The sequence below is a fragment of the Helicoverpa armigera genome, chromosome 2 (genome assembly GCF_030705265.1).
Source record: "Helicoverpa armigera isolate CAAS_96S chromosome 2, ASM3070526v1, whole genome shotgun sequence".
In the NCBI taxonomy this organism is placed as follows: domain Eukaryota; kingdom Metazoa; phylum Arthropoda; class Insecta; order Lepidoptera; family Noctuidae; genus Helicoverpa; species Helicoverpa armigera.
Window position 1 is genome coordinate 4,277,338 of NC_087121.1, and position 22,500 is coordinate 4,299,837.

The following is a 22,500-nucleotide window of genomic DNA, read 5'->3' on the forward strand; positions in this document are numbered from 1 at the left end:
CACAGGGTCTAAGGTACCGGTGGTTAGGGCCCAGAGACAGAAACCTCCTCACAATACGCGCCGTATCAAGGAGTACTGCCTTCTGAATCAGTCCCTTGATCCAGCCGCCTAACGAGAGCCTCCTGAGGTGTTGGTCGAGGTTCTTGGCTTTACTTTGAATTAATCATTGGTTTGTAATTTGAATTAGTAATGGGTGGTTGCATTTAATAGTATTTCTTCTATTAATATATTCATAGTAATATATTTGTCTGGTTTCCGTGCATCTGGCTCGCCTTGATGCACAAAAAGCGGTAATGTCTAATATCAAGGCCGGTGATAATATTACCTACATTCACCAACATTATAATTGTTAATTATAAAACAAGTATAATTACAGAAACTGGTAGGTATTGATAATTCTGGGGTTATTAAATTGCTGTTTAATCTAGATAATATGCAAACACAAAGTTTTGCTAACTCTAGGTAGCTAAGTAAGACAATTATACATTTTAGTCCGTGAATGGATGTCTACATGTAATATTGGAATCTTTATATTAATGCATTTACAAATTGAATATTAGGAGTGTTCATTATATTTTAAAATAAACTAGATCTATATTTACATTAAAAAAAACTTAAGATTAAAAAATATTGGGATATTTTACAAATTATTTCAATCAAGTAATATTGTGCTGGTCGCAAATAAATTACTACTAATTTCGGTAGTTACATTTCAATGACAGTGAAAGTCCTTGCCCACCTTATTAATAATTTAACCTCCTTTCCTAACAATCTATATATTCCATATTTGAACTAGTTAAACAATACTAATTTGGTCATTAACACTTCAATTCTAAGAACATAATAATTGATCAATTTTGGAACAATTAAGTCGTCAAAGGATTAGTTTAACTAAGTTTTTAATTACACCTGATGACGTATAGTTTAACGAGCGATTTAATAAAATAGTAAGAGACTGTATATTTATATGTCATTGTTATAATTTTAAATTATAAGCAGTGATTACAGGTTCAACTATGCTTGATGTGGACATTGAAAATCTATATTATAGCAAGTTCCCCCATGTACCAGAATCATGTAAAGGCATAAAACCCGAGTGTCATTTGTTTATCCTTCGCAGTCTTTACGTCACGGCAAAAGGACATATTATATTACCTAGGGAACTGTGTTAAGAAAACTGCCTACATTGTTGGGAAAAGAATACCCAGATAAAAATGAATTACGAAGATTCAATTATATTTTTCAATTCTTCATAAACATTGATTGATTACAAAGAACAATTACTCAGACTTACATAGGTAATTACAAATAAAGTGCATATTACAGTGATTCTATTACTTTTTATACCATAGGAAATGCTGGCCGATTGTTGAATGAAATCATGCTCATAATTGTTACGGATGAAAGAAATCCATGAATCATTGTTACACTAGATTATAAATATTACTGTTTACAAAATACATACAGAGTTGTCAATGAAATAGCTCTTTCTGTTTCTAGGAAAGTTTAGATGCATAAGAATAATAAAACTCAAAGACAACCTGCAAGAGTCTACTTTAACTAAAACACTAAGTCATCGAGAAATATTGAATATTATACAGTATTGTAGGCGACCATTTATTTAACTAATCCGTGGTCAATAAAATGCAATGTTGCTGCAATAATCATTATTTTTACAACTAATAAATAACAGCTTCATTTTTGAAATAAAACAGTGATTTGGACGTTATCGCCGATTCAGCTGTTTTTATAAATATAAAAATGTATGTTTAAAACATAACTGAAGATAAATTGTCTTATACCTACACAGAAAATATGCTACTGGGTATTTACTATCTAAGAAAGATAGCAATTATCACTTAATCTAGCTGATTTCTTTGATAATTTTCGGCTATCATTATTCATTTCCTTTCGCATATCAATTGCTTTTACTTTTGAAATCGTTTTAATTTTTAATTCTTATATTTCTACAGTTAAGACATACATACCTGAAGAGTTACCGCGGCCCTGGTACATAAAAGGCCTACGAAGGAACACGATATATTTTTAGTCAGTAAAAGTCTGACATTCCCTCACCGCTGCTAACCCACAGCGGGATCGGGTAATTTGATGATTTTTGCTATCGTTAAAAAATACCTACCTATACAGCATAGATACCTATTACAGGTTATATCCATATTTATAAGAAGTAATTCTTTTTCCGTGCGCATAGGCATCTACGGTAACCGCGCATGCGTTGCTACGCCACGTGCTACGAAATTATTTTATTCAGTTTCTGCTACGCACTTCTTTGGTATTTGTTGTGGTTAATTATTGCTTATCTTATGACTAACTTAAGTTAAGGTGCAAGTTATTAAGTTCTAGTTATGTCGTGTTTATGATTGCTTAATATTGCTATAAAATGTTATAAACTGGTACTGAGCTGTAAAATATTCACGTCGAATATCCACAAAATATTTTGTTTTACCTCGCAAGATATTTTAAACTAAATTCTTGGAAAGTAATCTTCGTTCAGGATATTTCTGAGAATAATCTATCAATTTATTTCGTAGAATTCTGAATTGGAGTCCTAGTTTTTATTATCTTTTATTACATAAAATTAATGTCGGAACTATACCACAGCGGATTCCAAAATATTAAAATATAAAAGACTAGCCGTTTTTCCGCGGTTTCACACGCATAAGTACCGTGTGAACTAATTCCCGTAACGAAATAATACATAGTCTATGTTATTAAGGAATAGTCTAGCTTTCCAATAGAGAAAGAATTCACAAATTGGTACAGTAGTTTCGTAGCCTTTAGAGTGCAAACAAACAAGAACATTTTCATCTTTATTACATATATTAATATAGATGTATAGATAAGCTAAGACAGCTAGTATGATCATATAGAAAACTAATGAATGAATTACGACTTACAAGCTATTCAGTGGAACTGTTCACTGTTGATCAACAATCATGCGACCAATCACAATCAACGGCGAGGGAACTAAAAACCACCGGCCGTTGTTCTCGCGCAGGAAACAATTTGTCATTTACTTAGCGGTATTACTATGTCAATGAATACAGAAGAACAATTTCGTATTTAATTTGTAATCGACTTAAAATAAATGAGATTAATTTAACAAAGTAAAGGAGTTAAATCAGTGTTAATTTAACACACAGAACTGAAAAGTCTTCTCAAGGACCAAATTACAGAGAATTGTGAGGTATCCAAAAGCTTCGATTCAAGCAACATCTCTGAAAATATGCACTCAATGAGAATCAAGGCTTTATGTCCTATTTTAAATCAGAAAAGATAACTAGGTATAGCTATTGTAGGTCATAGAAAAATCCCCGCTTATGTATCTTAATTTGTCCTATTTATAATGCTCGTATGTAAAAACTATCATAATATCATAATCTTTGATCTTATAAATTCATATTATATTAGTGTCATAGTAATATTTCTGCAGTTTCCTACACGCTGTTGGTGGTCGCAAGCGCAGGAATGCTAACTGCCGTCAGCTGTCGGCCGTTACACAGGTTTGCAGCAAATTGCTTTATTAGCTGCATATTGTTAATCAATTTACCTGGATGCAACTGTCAGGCATGTTGATGTACGATGGTAATTGAATTATAATGAACCTCTTTTTAAGGGTTGACAACTGGCAGCAATTGTGCAGCCAGTACTTTTTAACGAGATCATTTCAGGTTCTATGGGAAAATTATTTATATTTTTTCATTTTAATTTTAGGGCTAGGGCTTACCGATATTGATAATTGCCGAAGATCGAACAAATTGACGAACGTTTGGGGAGGCCATTGCCCAGCAGTGGAGGACATGACGACGATGACAAGGCTAAGCGAGTTTTCCACATGTAAAAAGGATTAAAACGGTTAGATATTACATTTGCAGACAAGACCTAGAAGACCTATTAAATATTGACACAGTTAAGCATGTGGTGGTGCATTAATAACAATCAATAAGTATACGTATTATTTAGGGATCGTAGAGAGAGCGCATTTATTTATTCATATCCTGGGTAATTATAGGCGTTCGGAAACTAGGTTACTTTATTCAGTAGCAAGTAATGCCGTATTCCCAATATGCGATTATTTTCAAACTGAAGAGTGCTCCGCTAGTTTGTATTTTCAGACTGTAAGTGTCGAATATAGAGCGCATTGTTCATTAATTCAATGAATAGTCGACCTGTCGTACATATTAATGATTTAATTAAGTTTGTTAGTATAAAAAATATTTATTTTTAACTGATAATGTAGTGCAGTTTCAAACGTGGCAAAAATAGACGTAACGAAGTTTATAATAAGTATGTATGTTTATAATAGTAGTTTTAATAGCTACAACAAAATACTTTATCACGTTAAATGAATTTGTAGGAAAGTAAATCCTGTTTAATGGGAACTCCGATAAGTATAATCGCATGATCTCATTACGTAATCCAATTGATATCTACGTACTTAAATTATAAATAGTATTGTTTGTTTAACAAAAAACTTTATTACTCCATTACACGCAAAGTTAGTTTTTTTTTTGTTAATTTTATTAGTTGACGTGGGAATGTAAAGAAAAAGGTGTAAAGTGACAATCATTAGTATCACGTTTCATTACAATATAATGAGAAGAAAAGGACTTGTGCAAACTTACGCCAGATTTTATACGTCAGGCATATTGATCAATATGCTTTTTCTAGTTCCCGAACATTCCACAATCGTATTGGAATTTTCCGGTAAAATCACTGTTTCAAAGTATTCACTATGATTCATCTGCCTAGCCGTTTCCCTACTATGTAACCGAATGAGTACGATTAATTCGATAAGAATGTCTTGTGATACTCATGAAGGTTATATAGTTTTTACTTTCCTTCTTATGTTCTTAAACTTAGCACATAATCCGTATAGTTTTCCGCCGTATCCGTAAGTATAATTGTGACATGCACGCCATGAAAAAGTGTCCCATTTCACACCGGAGATTTTCCTCGTTATTGTTTATTCTAGATAAGTACTTGCATGTGGTGTACATAATACTATGTGTTTGTACTGCTAATGGCAAAAGAAATGTGTATTGTAAATGTTCACTTGGCGTAACTGGTCATTCTACCTTTCTTTTCGAAATGGTTTTTTATTGAGTTAAGAGAGTTAGCAGTTCTATTTTGAAAAATGTATGATGTTATTTATTGTTGTTCAGAACTGTTAAATAATCCAGACATATCACTCAACAGATAGCATACTTAGGCCCTTTACCGACAGCAGAAGTTCCAAACCTGGGCCTTGATGTGGTAATGATGACCAAAGATGACTGTGGGTAAGCAGTTTAGCGTATGTAAACCACGCTGTCGTTATATCCAGTAACGTGTTTTGTACGGTGTTATTTGGAGCCTGCCGCTTAATTGGCATATCTAGAATTCGCATGCAATATTCAACACTGTAAATCAGATAAATAATTAAATGAATTCAGCCATTGAATCGTGAGTTACGACCTTAATCATAAAATCAAACATAAAAATCTGAATAAACACAATAAAAAGTGAACAGTTTTATTTATTATAAATCAGTCATCAAAATAAACTTGTCCTTCAATATAATCGATATCACGATTACAGGAATCGAGTGATATCAGCGAAAAATCGCTCGTTACCATATCGTTTATTTAAATGTTTGCGCTCGTAAAGCAATCAAACCACAATTGAATAATTGACATACGATTAGGAACATCAATTTATATTGAATTACATTGAAGATCGTTTATTGCATTAACAAATGACCCTCGTAAATGTCATTTTGATATGAATTGTAGTTTTTGTTCTAGTACATTTTACGTAGGTAACAAATGTTATGCGACTTCCAGTTTTGAAGTACCTAAGTAATTTAATATGAATGACATCACAATTATGCGTTGGATCGCCGCAAAGTAATCTTTATTCGTAAAGCAATTTACTCTGCGTACTATTTTTAGAAAATCTATTTATAAATCTGTTACCTTATTTACTGTCTTGTGTAAAGTTTTATGTACCTAATATTTGGTACAACAATGTATAGATAGGTGGTCTAATTACCACAAACCACAATCACACGTTTCGAACTTGTTCTGTTATCAGAACGATACAAAGTAATGATCATAACAGGAAAATGGTAATAGTTGTCATTATCAAAATGACAGTATGTACCGGTCTGCAATGGTAACATCCCATCATTTGCGGAATCACGGACTTTGCACGCTACCAGTCTTTGACTGTAAATTGCTTTGCCAGTAATGGCTGTACTAAGTGACAATGTTGCTTAAATATTGACAGAAATGGGTTACTATAGTAAAAAGTTCCTTTTGTTTCGTGAAATTAGAATGGGAAATGAGATAGTATCAATTTAGAAATTGTCAGTTGGTTGCGAGACAACTCAGTTCCTATGTGAATTAATGTCTAAGAAATTACACGTATGATTGCGCGATATATTGCAAAACTCACAAATTACTTATTAGTGGAACACGAGTACCCACGCCACAGGAAAACAACAAAACTAGCATGTTTTTTGTGAAGAAAATGCCCACAAAATGCTGGCCATAAAAAGCAGAGATCTCTAAAACGCAACCGTTGACTAATGAAAACCACGATCACGATGTTATCAGCGTCGGTAGTTTGCTATTGTTTATCCGAATGCCTAAGGTGGTCGTTGCGTGTTCCAAATGCTTATATGTTTCAATCCAGCCTCACATTGTTCGAAACACGAGAATTTCTGTTACTCTTTTATATTACATGCTCCTATTATCAACATATCCTTGTAAATATTTGATATCTTGTTTGATAAAATGTTCCAGCTCTTTGTGTTTTGTTTTAATTATGAATAGGTGTTGTTTTTTAGTGTTGTAATGTTTCTTTTTTATAATACTTTCTGTATCTCTTGTGTGAGTCATTTATCTGGTCACTATGTTCACGTGGCATGGTTCTGATTTTGCATGATTTATTTACTCTGTAAATAAAGTTTAAAGCTATTTAAATAGGAAAAACACATCGTTTACACGGCTTACAAAAGGAGGTTTTCCAACAACACCCAATCTAAAAATATCCAGAGCAGAAAAAGTGTAATCACCTCTCATTGTGTTCCTCAAATATAACATAATCTCCCATAATTTGCAACTAATTTACCCGTCTGTTGTAACCGAGTTATCGGGGACAATGGTTGCCCATAATACGCAGGTGTATGGCCACCCATCCGCGTAATAGTGACGCCGTACCTACCCCGTGCGTCGTAATAATCGCTCGCAGTTGTGCAAATCGCTTCCCATAGACTTAGCATTACCTAAGGATGTGCGCGAACTAAGATTATGAGATTTTTTGTACTAAAATAATGCGTTTGTGTAATTTTGTTATCTTGTTTATTGCTTCATCATTTTCCCACCATTAAACACAAAATAAAATACGAACAAGTTTATTGACTTTGATGCAATATTTCCATAGACATGTTATCTGATATAGTTGTCAGTAACTACCAGTTAGATGTCAGGAAACCGTCCGTCCGCGTGTTTCTGTCAGTAAATCTCCTCTCTATGATACATTAGCCATTTTGACGGACAACAGTGTCAGTCTATTCTGTTCGGTAGAGCTCTATTCACAGCAAAGCCCAGTTTTGCGATACGGGGACTTAAAATGAGATTAGGAGCCTTATTGGGATACCATAATATAGGAGATAAGCTTGCCAGAATCTAAAAATAATATAAAATGTTGGCCAAAAAGTGATGTAGACTACATTAAGTTTAGTACATAATTAGTCAAAATCGTTGGGGTTTCAGTACATTGGGATAATTTTTATGCCTTTTGGGAGTATAATATCTGAATAAGTGAAAGATTTATCAGTTAACAGTAGCCTTCTTATCGCACATTTCACGACTGAGGAAAACTTTGATCAATCGTTCAATTAACGCGTTATCTTAAATGGCTTTTTGATAGAATCGTGATTTGATGCGAGTCATAATCGAACTAAATGGGAGAAAGAATTTTTAATACCTTACTTAATGTTATAAAGCTGAAGGTTATTTTTGTTTAATAGAAAGTGCTAATCTTAGGATCGACTACTACTGATTTGAAAAAATCTTTCAGTGTTTAATACTTCGATAAATAATTTATCGAGGAAGGATAACATTTATCATTATGCGCGGGGAAGTTCCCACGGGCCGCGACTAAAACCGCTGGCGCGAGCTAGTTTTCATAATATTCATCAATGTAATACAATGTTAATGTGTACTTACTGTAAAATAATGTAATACAATATTATCTTCACTAACTTGTTTATTAAGAAAAAACGTAGGTAAATCCTAACTCTCTCAAGCGCATAGTGAGTTGCATGTCAAACACTGCAAAGATTTTTATATCTGTCCAACGAGGTGTAAAATAGTAATTTGTTTTACGTATTTTATGACGGCTGATGATTAGCTTCAGATTGAGTATTTTTTCCTGCTGTTCAGTATTTATGTTTATCAAAAGATTTTTATCTTTTGCAGCTCGAGAATTTATTATACCTAAGCAATTTTACTAGACAATAACAATTCGTGCATCCACTTCAGAGATTTAGGTATGTGAGTGTAATGTTCACTTTATGTCAATACGTTAATTAAGGTTGAAGTTGTAAACTTATATAAATGAAGCCAGCGCACCTCTATACACAACTTGGATAATTGGAGCCTTTTTGTTCGCTGCAAGTCTCGAGTGAGGGGCTCAACCCTTGACGTACAATCCAACCTGTTTTTTAATTAGCTACGCACTAGTTTTCAGTTTAGTCACCATTATTAAGTCTGTGTAGTGAGGAAGAAATGTTCGTAATTGTTGTTTGTTTATGTAATCAGTTTGCCATGTGCAGGGAAGCAGGACGGAATGCCTTCATAGCGTGATTGGAGTACAGTTCACTGAGAAATAAAATAGTTTGAAAAGTTAAAGATTATTGAAATGGTCATATACTGAAGGATAAGTTTTGCCTGAAGACGCGACAACGGGGCTTGGAAATTCACCTTTGCAGTATAGTGAAGGCGAAAATAATAAGTTTCCTTCAAATATATGGCACAAATATTCACTTCAATGAAGCTCCATCTTTGAGAATAGGGAGAGAAAAATATGTTTTGACGGTTTTCACAAAAACACATTTAAGGATCGGAGTAGATAAAAACATCTTAAAGAAAAGGTGATGTGATCGCGTGACCCTTTTCTGCTTGTAAAACGAGATAAATTAAATCTATAGACATTATGAAGACAATGAAAGATTTCATACAAAGAGCTGAGAATAGATAGGTTTAGGCGTCGTCCTAATTGGCAGCGATCGCGCGATGGCGCGATGCGTTTTTCATCTCACGATCTCACTTGCAAGGTTCCGAGTTTCAAATAGGACACTCTGATGAAATCTGTATGTTTGAACTCGTCGCATGACGAGAACGCATCGTGTCATCGTGCGATCGCTGTCAATTGGGACGACGACTTAGATGAAAAACGCATCCCGCCATCGCGAGATCGCTGCCAATTAGGACGACGCCTTATAGCTTTATGGTTTATGCTTTACTTTGATTATTACCTATTCTCCAATACTTATAATCACACCATAAATCCCTTTTAAATAATATAAAGTCATTTTCAATTTTATTGGAAAACGGATTTCAAAGAGCATATCCCAATATATCATTAGAAATGATCCCATTAAAATCTGAGTTCTAGAAACTTAATTGCTATGATGTTACATGTACTTATTTTTAACAAGAAATCAATAATTACGAATCAAATTGTTTAATCAATGGTAAAGATCGTTAAAGTGCGCTTATTGTGCGCTCGCGCAGCAAAACGAATGTGTTACATTTCAAGCGAAAATAAATTGAGCGTGATTATTTGCTTTAAGGCTAAGGGCCTATTTTTCACAATAAAAATAAAGCTTGGATATTTTCAATGTGAGAATGATATAAAAATTATTGTTTCCATAGTTACTTTTCAAGGTGAAAATCAACATGTAATCTACCTATAATCTGGCTTGAGTATGCCAATGTATTGATTGCATGTAAGCATGTAGTTTGTGATTACTCTAAATTAAAATATTATTTTGGTTTTGTTACGTAAATGAATGTTTATCTTGTGTAAAAGAGTTATTACATCTAGCAATATTCCCATTAGGTCAAAGCATCATATTTCTTTGACTCGCGATTCTAATTCCCTCAAACGCAAATCCTAATAGCGGATGGATGAACTTGTCCGTTTACATTCATAAATGAGTTTTCATTTGCATTACTGTATCTACCTCGTATTAATATTTATATTTACGTTTAGTTCAGATTCAAAAGCTAGTAAGGTAAACGTTTCAACTATAATTATTTTACGTTTGAACTTCAGCGAATAGCGGTCCTATTCTGATAACCCGTTTGATAGTTATACTATAAAAGTAAACGTTACGTTTGCTTTCGGATTTACAAACGGTTTATCAAATTGAATCGGACATTAGATTTCGCGAGTGATATTTATTCTGCAGAATACACACGTCTTACTACGTCAGTCAAATATAGAGTACAAAAAGTCTTTATTACGCTAGAACACCATTTAAAATTAGCTTTGATACAAACGTTTTTATGAATGACTAGATTTCATTCATCTTGGCTAAAGCGCAATAGTTTTACGATCAGCTAGGTCAGTTGTAAAACTTTCAGTTTTTCAGATTTCTTGTTTTCTTAAATTTTTGTTTGAATGAACGTTGTTATTTTTAGAATTAACTTCGCAGGCACCAGGTGGCTGTATCAAAACTGATTGTTTCATACATTCGGTACTCGTTACTTGAACAACTTTATGGAGTTTTGTTAAAAATACACAAGTATTTCCGAAATATATGAATTTCGCATCTGTTGCCAATAGAAATGCTTTCAAGCAGTGCAGAAATTGTGATTTTATTTTTAAATTTTTTTAATAGCGTTAAAAGAATATTGAGTAGCAACTCCTTGAAATTGATGTTGTAAAATTTTATATAAGTATTCTGTATGAAATTAGTAGGGGCGACGAGTTTGTATTTTATAGTTATTTATTAGCAGATGTCATTCAGTACAAATATTGTGTTATTTTGTTATGAATACATCAATCGTAGAAGACTATATCTTGTGTGATTTTCATTTGTTCTGATACTACTATTTAGAGAAGATCACAGTTACATTGCAAGAAGTGCTAAGGAGAGCGTAAGCCGTTAGCTTAGTGTATTCATATCCATTGAACGTTATGTCTATGTTTTAATAGATAGTTTACACGCTTTGTAAAATAAATGCTCGTTAAACAAAAAATGTAATTCATTAAAACACTTTTTGTCTCCTCGTGCGAGATGGTAAAGATAATACCTATTTTTCGGCGATCATTTGAAAAAGATAGTCAAGCCTTTATTAATTAATCAACTACTGACTTTTTATTGCCGTATGTTAATTGTAAATCTAATCGTACCGTACCAGGTAATATTCGGTATTGATTAATGATTAATGGTAATTATTACTTTTCTTGATAAAAATGGACTATTTAATCTGATCAAGTTATGTTAACTTGCTCAAGGACAGGAGTTTTTTACTGTTTTTTTGTATGTGGTGAAAAACATAAACCGGATTTAGAAATGCTGCTATCTACATATAGTAAGTAGGTACGTATGTGTACTTTCTGGATAGTGATACCTACCTAGACGCATATTTTATTACGAAATAGTCCTGTCTTCATTCTCCTTAATAAACTGCATCAATGTCCAATTTATTCACACACACACCTACAAATATTACAGATAAACTGAACATGCTAAATAGGTCTGTCTATTAATTGATCAACATCTAACGGTTAATAACAAATATTGATAAAAAAGTGATCACACAAATAGGTTTTAAATAGGTGTCAAAAATTTTCCTATTAAGCAGTCTTAGTAGGTACATGAGCGTCATCAGAACTCGTGTAACAGGGTCATTACAGGTCATCATTGCATTGACACTTACTAATACAATGTAGAACATAAACACTTTAGATTCGTCTACTTATTTGAAATTGATCTCAGAGAAGTTTTAGTATTGGTATCTATGATTGTTTAGAGTTTCTGCCCTTAAGGTCACTAAATGAGCACCTGCTTTACTTTAAGATGAAAATAATGATGAATTGTGGAAAAAATCCGTCATTCATTATGATATGGTTAATCTGCATATAATTTTTGAAAGATTACAGTTTCAGGTGTCTTACAGTAACCACCTTAGTCAATGAGCTTAAAAACATCATTAAAGTTCGCAAGAGCGATTGTTCCAGTTGATCTATCTGATATTGTCACCTTCAGGAACATAAGTGTAAACATAAACATGAACGTACAATATAATATTAACATTACTTAAAGTCCCCCTAAATATAAGGAAAGCCAGAGCAAGGGCATGAATGAAATGAAACACCTACTACAAGTTTCATTCTTCTCCCAATTTCTATCAATGAAACTGACAAAAATATTTTCAATGTACGCACGTTGTGTATCTACGCTCTTTTGGGTCAGTAACTTAGGTATCTCAATTCATTCTTTGTCCTTCGGCGGTTGTACAAACAAAAGAATGGTGGTCAAGCTGCATATTCATAATAATCACACATTTAATGAAGTCGCGAGTCTTCATCCAGCTAGTGGCGGTAAAAAAGGGATACTTATAATGTTCTTTTGATGGCCAAAGTTATGTTTTGGAAGCGAGCTGCCGACTCTATGAAATATCTGAAGGCGAAGTATCTACCGATTCGAATCAAGATGATTTCATGTAAATACATAGGTACAAACTTCAGCTGCGGAATGTGCGGTCGGCAGTTGCAGTCGGCAGCTACCTTCCAAAATATACCTTTATGCTTTTTATTGCTTAGGCAGTAGTTAATATTGGGTCGCTACTCACTTGTTTTTTGTCTATCAATCATGTATGCTTTTCATATAGCCATGTTACTGGAAAAACTTACTTAAGTTATAGTAATGAAGAAAATATTTGAGATCTGCTACACAATTGAAGTTACAAATGATTTCCATATCATTTATGTTAATTTAATTCATACTTTTTACAACGGGATATGGAAATATAAAATGTGATTTAACATGATTATCATTATCGTTGTTATCAAATTTTGCTAGCTGATACCTGCTGTCCTAAACAAGAAGTTGATGTTTCCTTATCAGAGCTGCGTGCCTGATAACAGGGTAACGGTAATTTTAACGGCTTTAGGCTTATTTCGTAGAAATAACTATTTAAATATTAGTATTTGGTTTTAGATTCACACAGGCAGATGATGGTGACGTAAAAGGCAACAGTGATAATAAGACATACCTAGTTATTTGTACTTTAAATAGGATTCCTGTACGTATTTTGTCAAGCTGTCTGAAAAATATGAAAGCTTGAAAGAAAAATCTTACCTGTCGACTTTATTACTCCTTGAATATTAAAATATTTATGATAATTAAGCGATTAACGATGTTCAACCATATTAATATTGTTTATGTGTGTAAAATTACAGTAAGGCGCTGTGTCCTAACCCAGATTTAAAAATAATGACAATTTTTAATTATGGGGAATTGTTTAAATGATTTTTATTTCACATTTAAAGATCTATGATATTTGGGCAGTAATTTCCAGCCAGTATTCAACCCAAACATCTGATAGACAACCTCCATGAACCTAAACTCTCACAGATTGAATATGTTAGTCAGACGTGCAGCACTTTCGAGGAATACCGACTAACTTTCCCAGACTATATACCTACCTACAGTTTATGTTAAAAGGTTACATTTGTTTGTATGTATATCCGTCTGATTTACTTACCAAGTACATGCTCGGTACTCTCACTTACCGTTGACGCAGACTCTGCAATGACTTTTCTTTTTCTTTCAATCGACCGTTTTTTTTTTCTATGTCACATCTGTGTTTAGTTTCACATAAAAAGTGACAATGTTACAATATGTTCATTATTATTTCTCACTGTATAATTTCCGATAAACATGACATGAGTGTGTTTTGTTTTGAATTATTTATTATGCGATGTTAACTGAATCCTTGGCTTTGAATGCCTTCATTCTGACCAAAGACTATATCCTACTCTATAATTCTAGATCATGCTGTTTATAAGTCATGCGCTGTGAGAAAACCTAGGTACTAATTGAATGAAGTCTGAATTCATTGTCCCTTATTTAAAAGAAAGAGCTGCCACTGGTATAGACAACACTCGTATAGACAAAAACTATTTAGTAAGTTATTATTATCGGCTCATTTTTTGTCAACATCTATTAAAAGATAAGATGGAGACAATTTAGAACGGGTCTTATTTACGTATTCAAAGAACACAACATATTTATGTGGCCTACTGCGTAGTTGACATGATGAAAATATTTATATTCTACAAATACCAACTTAAAAATATTCCACAAAAAGAGAGGTACAGACAACCGAATCGGGTACATCCCCTTTTTTGTAATTCGGTTAACAATTATGACAGCTTTCACGTGCAAGTATGGTAATAAGTAGCTTTTCCATGATTTTCCTCCCAGCTCCTAGCCACATTGGCAGTGACTTTCTCGTACTTAGTTCAATGACTAGCGCGTAAAGAAACTCATTATATATCAATATTATTTTCTTCTGATTAATGACTTTATTACTTAGAAACTATACTTGTCCTCTATTGAAATTAAGAGTGAAGTTAAATTAGCTCTAAAGTAGGTGCATTTTCTAATTATGTTATTGAAAATTGCGGATGAATTAACCCCAATATGTGGTTTTTACTTATTGCATTTCGAACTGAGTAAAATGTGACTTTAAAAGGGCTACAGCCGAAATGTACATGACACAGAAAACCTTTTTGGATTATAAAAAAAAAAAACATTTTATTACATTACTTTAGCCTCGTGTTTACTCTTCAATTAAATATCTTTTGCAGCACAAACATAGATAGTGCTAACCTAAAACATAAGTCGAGGAAACTACAAAATACGCAAGCATTGAACTTTGTTCTCGACGTAGAGGCGTCATGTTTCTAAAATGTTCTATTTTGCATGCGTTCCACATGACACCGCAAACTAGCAAGTTTTGCAATCATAGCCTATCTGCCGACAATGTATTAAGCAATCCGCTATTAGGTATATTATTAGACATGTCTTACTAAAAGGCTTTTCTTTTACACGTAATGTTGTTTTAAAAGATACCGACGTAGCACTATTATGTAGGTAACCGATATTTGTGTAAAAGATGAATCATAAAAAGCCTTGGCAGATAAAATTCATATTTGCGTAATGTCAAAAACCCTGCTCTGATTTTGTGCTATGGTACAGTTAACCGGAGATGTTTTCCTTCACCTTTCTTGCAGTTGTTTGAACAAACAAATCGTAATAAGTAAAGTGCGCACTTGTTTGGCTTCCAATCCTTTGCCGGAGTCTACATATAGATCAGGGTCACGACTATATTACAGAACCTTGAGCCTAGATCACTCAGGATAGAAAGCCTAAAATGTAAGAATGTTATTCTAGGGTTTATAGGCTAAAGTAGGATGCAGGGTGGCATTTTGTATGCGTGCCTAGTCGAGGTCAACATCTAGTCTGAATATGAAATAAAGGCAGTGATTGAGAAAAATGTTGAATGGGAGATAAAATCACGATGTTGACTTTTTGTTGTGCATCTATCTCGATGAGTTGAGTCGATACATGGAAGGATGGTTAGGAGTTTAGAGGCCGATTTTTTGACGGTTGAAATAATGCAAAGATTTTTTAAATTGATCATCATTTGTACAACATTCAACTTTGTGTTGAATTAAAAATATTCTAAGTTCGAAATGCGGGCATAAGAAGCACCTGATAACATTCTTATTGCCAACGTTACAATAAAAAAATCACCAAAATCGGCAAGAAAAACCAACTGCTCATTTAAAATTTTCTTTTAGCGTTTTCCCCCAATTTTCGTTGGCCACGTGCACCCCTAACTAATGTTATTGTTTGCAGCGTAAGCGGGTGGGCGCGCGCACGGTGGCGGCGGCGGCGGCGCGGCGCGAGCGCGCGCGAGTGTAAGCGGTCGCCGACGCCCGAGGATCATGCGCGCAGTCCCATCGCGCCGCGCAGCCAGACCGCGCGCATTATGCTCAACATGAAGCTCAAGGAGCGCTTGGCGCTCGCCATCAGCGCCTTCCTCGTACTCTTCACGCTAATGCTCGTCGTAGACCTACAAATGGACTATGGCATCTCCGGCCATAGAGTACCTCTCCACGCGCGCGTGCGTCTAGGAGACGCAGAAGATAAAGGCCGGTCAGCGTACATAGAGTTTCGGAAGCGGTTCCTACAGAAAAGGTTGGTGTTGTGATTTAGTGGCATTTCAGAGAATTGTTTTGCTTTCTGTGTGTTATGTGACAACATCTGAACGGAACGTTTTTTTGTTGCCGTGAAATCTACGAGTTGGTACGTACAGTGTTTGGTTTGTAACTACTTCGCGTTCACATATTTTATGAATGAAAACATCGTGTTAGTTATTTTTTAAGCTTTAAATACACATTCATATCTTATGCTTTAGATACGTTTATAGTCACAGTTAGGTAATTTCCACACAGACTTCTCAATCAAAATTTATCTTATCAAATACAACGGTGACCCTTTGATTGCGTCGGCAGATGACTAGAGCGCACTCCGCATCAATATCATTTCTTTGTAGACAATTACTGTATAACATTATAAATATGAATTTATTTCGGAACCTAATTATGATGACTTTGACACGAACTAATATTGAGGCTAGAATGTGCAGCCTTCACGGCCTAGGTTGTTGTTTATAATGACGAGTGGTAAATTTAAACTTGTGATCTTATTTATGTTTTGTGTTTAGCTTGAGAGCATTCTATGAGTTATTTATGCGCATTGTTATCGTATGTTATCGTCATGTTTACTGGTTTGACAGCGTCTTTACAGATAACACGGGCTGTGTCACACGGGACAGTATGCCAGATATTTAAAATAAAATATTTATAATCCGTAAACTAGATCAAATAGCGTAATAAAAACCAGTCGACATTATATTTTTATAAGGACGATTAAGACAAAATTATAGATAACAATTTGAGTGATTAAGGTATGATCGATTTAGTGAGGATTTTAATTCTTTACGTAAGCAATAATCGACAGAGATAATTGGAGATTATGCTATAAATAAAATCTGAAAATATTTTGTGTTAATTTATTACGGACATCATAGTTCATGGACAGCATCCACTCATTGTTAAAAGGTATTAGTTTACATAAAAGTATGCTACAGAACTTGGATATTTTGTAGCTGAACCTTTCTGAGAATATAAAATTTTATTTTCAATATTTTATTCCCGCGCTATGAAATAAAAATAGGTGTTATCCGAAAAAGTCTGAAATGCATATCTAATTATGATAAAGTTTTTATCAGTTATCTACACATTTCCCTTAGTTTTGCCATTAGTCATGATGACTATCAATCTCTTAAACTTTGACCAGAAACATTGGTTAAAAAAAAAACATTATACAATATAAATATTATAAATCACTAAACACTGACCGTCTTACCACAAAAACTTTTTAACGTCAGTTTATGCCTTGTCTAAAAAAATTTCAAATTATGACGTTGACATATGGTTCATTTTGCAGCCAAAATTTTATTAGACAAGTGTAAAACAGGGTTTAAAGTTTTTGTAGTAAGGCCCTGAAAGTATAAAGCTGTTCTTTATGTCTACGAGTTTAATTCCAAAGGTACAGGAAAGGCTAGGCAAATCATATCAGCCGATCGGCCTAATACCTATGATCTTCCCGTTTCGATTTATTCAGAAACTCGAACCCGCTAAATAGGTACCTACCACAGCATCATTGGCTTTGACCACAAAACAATGCAATTGAAAACATCGCCATTATTTACTGTGATTGTTTTCCTGGAATCGATAAATTCTTATTGATATTATGGCTGTGAAGATACTTCTGCTTTGCATACTTCTAGCATTCATAGTCGATTCCATGAAAAAGGAATATTTTACGAACCTGTAAATGCTGTTTGTTATACTTATGTGTTAAGTTTGTAAATAAATAAAGCGACGTAATTTAGGCTAAGCCCTAAACAAAAAAATGACATTAGTAAAGTAATGACCTAATTAATCTTAAGTTTTCAAATCCTAGAAGTGTCTTGTGGTGTGGCGGACTTGTGATATTGTAAATTGACTTTTTTACAAATAAAATAGCATCACAATAATTGTTATCAAACTCTATATAAAATAATTTATTTAATTGCCAATCTGCTAATGTTCCTACTAACTTTTTTACTAAGATAAATTATAATAACTTCTAGCTTTGGCAATCCATCACTTCTATTTCTCTCAATTACTTTTCACCAACTGCTTCCTCGAAATAATATACATTACCTACATATAAATTGCACATGAATTATTATTCACAAAACTACAATTTGTCTCAATATGTCAAACTCTCTTAAATGAGGTGAAAATAATTGAAAAGCAATTGAACTCCATTTATTCCGTCAATGCAGATTAGAACAAGCAATATTTAGACAATAAGTCATTGGTATAGTAATGGGTCATATACCTACAATAGGCCGATGTGACTATTTAGTTAAATGTCTTATAATATACACTAATTACGGTAATTACCGAATTCTGCTTACATAGTTTGTTTTGGCCGAATTTTAATTTTGAAGTTTTTAGGAACAAAAATTTAACTAAAGTGGTACCGAATGTTTTGTGTCGTTGACAGCTGTCAATTTCAAGAAAAAATTGCATTTTGTACTGACTGACAGAGCTGTCAACTGCACCAAAAATCGGTCAGACCATGGTCAGACCATTTCTGTATTCCTAAACATACATAAATTCCTTTTCAGGGTTTGAACACACTGATATAAGGTCTGCAACAACCAAACCACGGTACTATAAATTATGAAACCTGTTGCAATATTATGTTGTACGAGTTCAATAACATAATTTTGTACAATTATCTAAGTGCAAACAAGTCTATCGCTTGTGTACATAACATAAGCTTATCAGCACATTCTAGATGAAAAGATAACTTTAGTAATTCGGACATTATCAACTTATCTCTAAAATCGATATACTTATCAAAAAATTCTTCGTAAACCTAATATGCTTATTTACTTTCCTCTATATTCTTTCCTAAAGGCCATAGACGGAATTTCCTGTTATATTATAGTATATTGTAAGGTTTTAAGCGAGACATCATTGTACAAAAGTTTAAATAAAATAAAATCAAAATAGATTTTTCGCCGCGAAACTTATTTTTTGAAGTTTATTTTAATTATTTACACGAATATTGAGAAAGAAATTACAAATCCTTTATTGTAAGAAATTGTGACGCATAGAAAAAAAAACTGACATCGTAGGTGTGGCTTACAAATACATTAGTCCACATTCTAAAAAGATAAACATTTTGTCCCAAAACATCAATGCGTAGGTGATGCAAATATTTGTTCTGGGGTCATTGAACCTGTAAAATTATAGTGTAGCAGCCTACATCTCAGTTGTCATTTGTTTCCTTCAAACTTTTAGCAGTTACGTCTTTCTTTACAAGCTGTTTCCCGCGGTTCTACCCGCGTTCCCAAGGAAAGAATATCCCGCTATCGCATAAAAAGTAGCCTATGTCCAGTGTTTTTTTCGTGAAAGCCGAACATAGAGCATTACTTTCTCATTTATGGTAATGATAAGGATTTAATGTGTCTATATTTTCCTGTGTAAAACATTCCATATAAAGTTTATCTATAACGAAAGGTTCCCGGTCATTTGCATCCAACGGCGCTCGCGACCTTTCCTAGGTCGTTTAGTTGTCTAGTGGAAGCCATCATTGTTATTAGCCTTTAAAACAGTTCGCTGGCCTAACACCCATTTGACTGCTTTTTATAGGTCATCTAAGTTATAAAACTATGTATATTTTAATTGGTTCAAGAAACCTTTTCCAGTAACCTTACTGCCATAATTACTATATCATCATTTTTTTTAATTAGAAGGTACATGATATCATTAAATTTGTTTTGAAAAATGAAACATTTAACAGATAAAATCATTTTTTTTTGACATTGGGTGCCGAAGCCTAAAATTCCCTACGTATGCCTAATAATATTTTTTGATAACAAAAATTGTTACTTAGAAAAAAATAATGTCTTTTTCAATTGTACAATCTGTCCCAGCATCTCTTGTTAGTGAACGTGCTTGTCAGCTTATAATCAATTCTGTTCAAGTGTATCGAAGGACACGTCAACATGAGGCTTGGCTTACTAAATAGATACAAAGTAGAATTAATAAAGGCGATGAGCTAATACTTTGGTCACTAGACCGGTCTGAAGATGTCCTAAAATTAAGAGTTGACGAAACTAGAGAAACAAAGAGAGAAAGCTTGGACTTATAATGCCTTTTCAAATATTATTAAAAAAAACACATGTGAAATGTTTTAGTTGCAGTAAGTATCGCAAAAATCAACGAACAATGTACACTTAGTTCTGATATTAGGTACCTTATATTTTCTCCACGCTTTATATAGAAAAGAAAAGCTCTGTATAATAATACCTATAGCTTAGACTATAAAGCATCTTCAAAAATACCGATTCAAGTATAGAAAATGTACTTCGATTTGTGTTTATAAATAAGTCCATATGCTCAATGATTACCAAAACTTTTTATTTCTTTTTCTATTTAAGAGGCCATTGCCTGGCAGTGGGTCATTAAAAAGGCTTATACTATAACAATATGTGGAATGTTACAACAAAAAGTATTGTATATTTTAGTGTATTAACATATAAATGCGTCTAAAGTCATTGGCCTTAAAAATATCAAGACCAAATATATTTTTGCTAGTAATTTTATAGTTAAAACTTGAAGCCGGATTGATATAATAATCGTGTTCTGATGTAACACTAAAGTGCTACTTATTGAGACCTTATCTTGTGGTTCTAGATAAGAATATCGGTCAAATCTAAGAGTCTTGAATATAAGTAGATATACCAGATACAAAGGTAGATATTTTAAAGCACCTACCTATCCAACTTAAGTTCTTTGTATTTTTGAATGAAAATGAATGTACATATTGTGAATTTTTACCTGTGGTGAAAAATATTTCAATTTATCAACTATCATTGAATCATCGTGTACTATAACAGGACTTACATACTTATTACATATTCTACCTGTATAAAAATATCATACTAAAAAAATGAACCCATTTTCCCATTTCCAATTTCAAAGTTGTTTTTCTACATCTACCTTCTGGAAGTCTATAGAAAACATAATTACGCATATTCACCGTTGTATCAATGCAATTTTTTTTTGTTCTGCGTACCCACGAAGAAGGTTCTATTATTAAAAGTTGACAGCTTTTGTTATAGAAAACAATGCACTAATTAATTTGTCACTTCGGCTGCGCAAATAGGGATTTAAACAAATGAAATATGATTCTGGCACTCTAGTTTTTGTTTGTACAGTGAAAAACAATGCAGATACGTGAAAATGTAAATATACTTAGCAAACATAGTAGTCAAGTAACATGAACTTATATCGTGGGCAAAATAAATAGATTAACATGCGTCAGAGAAATAAGAAAGCTTGATTTTTTCAATTTAAGACGAAGATAAGTTAGTTTTTAGAATCTTATTGGTTATTAAACGGTATTAATGTTCGTGGCTTCTGACTATATGTTACTATGTCAGACAGATCATTTCAACACAAAATAATTTAAATTGTAAACTAAATATAAAACATGCACAATCTTTTTTTTAATTTGGTAGACTATTTTTGTTTACCTATTTTAATCATAAAATTTATTTTGCCGCTGATTACTAATTAAAGCTCTACCCACTATTATAGCTATGCCTATTTATAAACCTTGATGAATAAATCTGATTTTTATTGACTACATTATCGTATGTAGTTATTTTTAGCAATATTTTTATCCGTTTTTCCCCATTTATTTTTAACATTTCAATCGTAGTATGACCGTGATGCTATTTCAAATGCATTCAAGTATTAAAAGATACATGCAAACCGACAAAGAGAAACAAAAGTTATTGTTATTTTTATGTATTTACCTACTATATTGTATTTAAGTGTAACAATAATGACAACTAGCAGGAATTTATTCAAAATGATGCACTCTGATGCGTATTGAGTTGGCATGTGCAATTGCGTAGTTGTTCTGAGCAACATTCAAATAAAAAAAAAAAAAAACTATTGTATGGAATAACATATTGCAAAGGCTCTTGAAACTCTGTGAAATTTTTCGTCACATATTTGGCTTAACCAATGGTCTTTGAAACTGCGGATGCTGGGATGTAGTGAGAATTGCGCTTAAGGGTGTAAATACGGGAGACATAAAAAATGAAGTCAGTTCTATATCAACCAGAATATGCCAAAAAACCTTTGGTTAAATAACAATATTCTTCCACCAAATGTTTATTTTAAAACCATAATGCTGAACCTAAATAATACGTATGTATGTCCGGTACGTGCAATACGTGTATCATGTAAATCGATCCC

The 22,500-nt window shown here is 33.2% G+C and overlaps 1 protein-coding gene across 2 annotated transcripts in view; it reads left to right on the forward strand.

Moving 5' to 3' along the window:
* LOC110377663 (extracellular serine/threonine protein CG31145) overlaps positions 1-22,500 on the forward strand; it is a 91,279-nt gene that overhangs the window by 51,497 nt on the left and 17,282 nt on the right. For both annotated transcript variants that reach the window (XM_064037933.1, XM_021336629.3), the window contains exon 3: positions 15,956-16,297. In XM_064037933.1, the coding sequence (XP_063894003.1) occupies positions 16,089-16,297 (209 nt within the window). In that variant the 5' untranslated portion in view covers positions 15,956-16,088. The remainder of the gene's footprint in view (positions 1-15,955; positions 16,298-22,500) is intronic.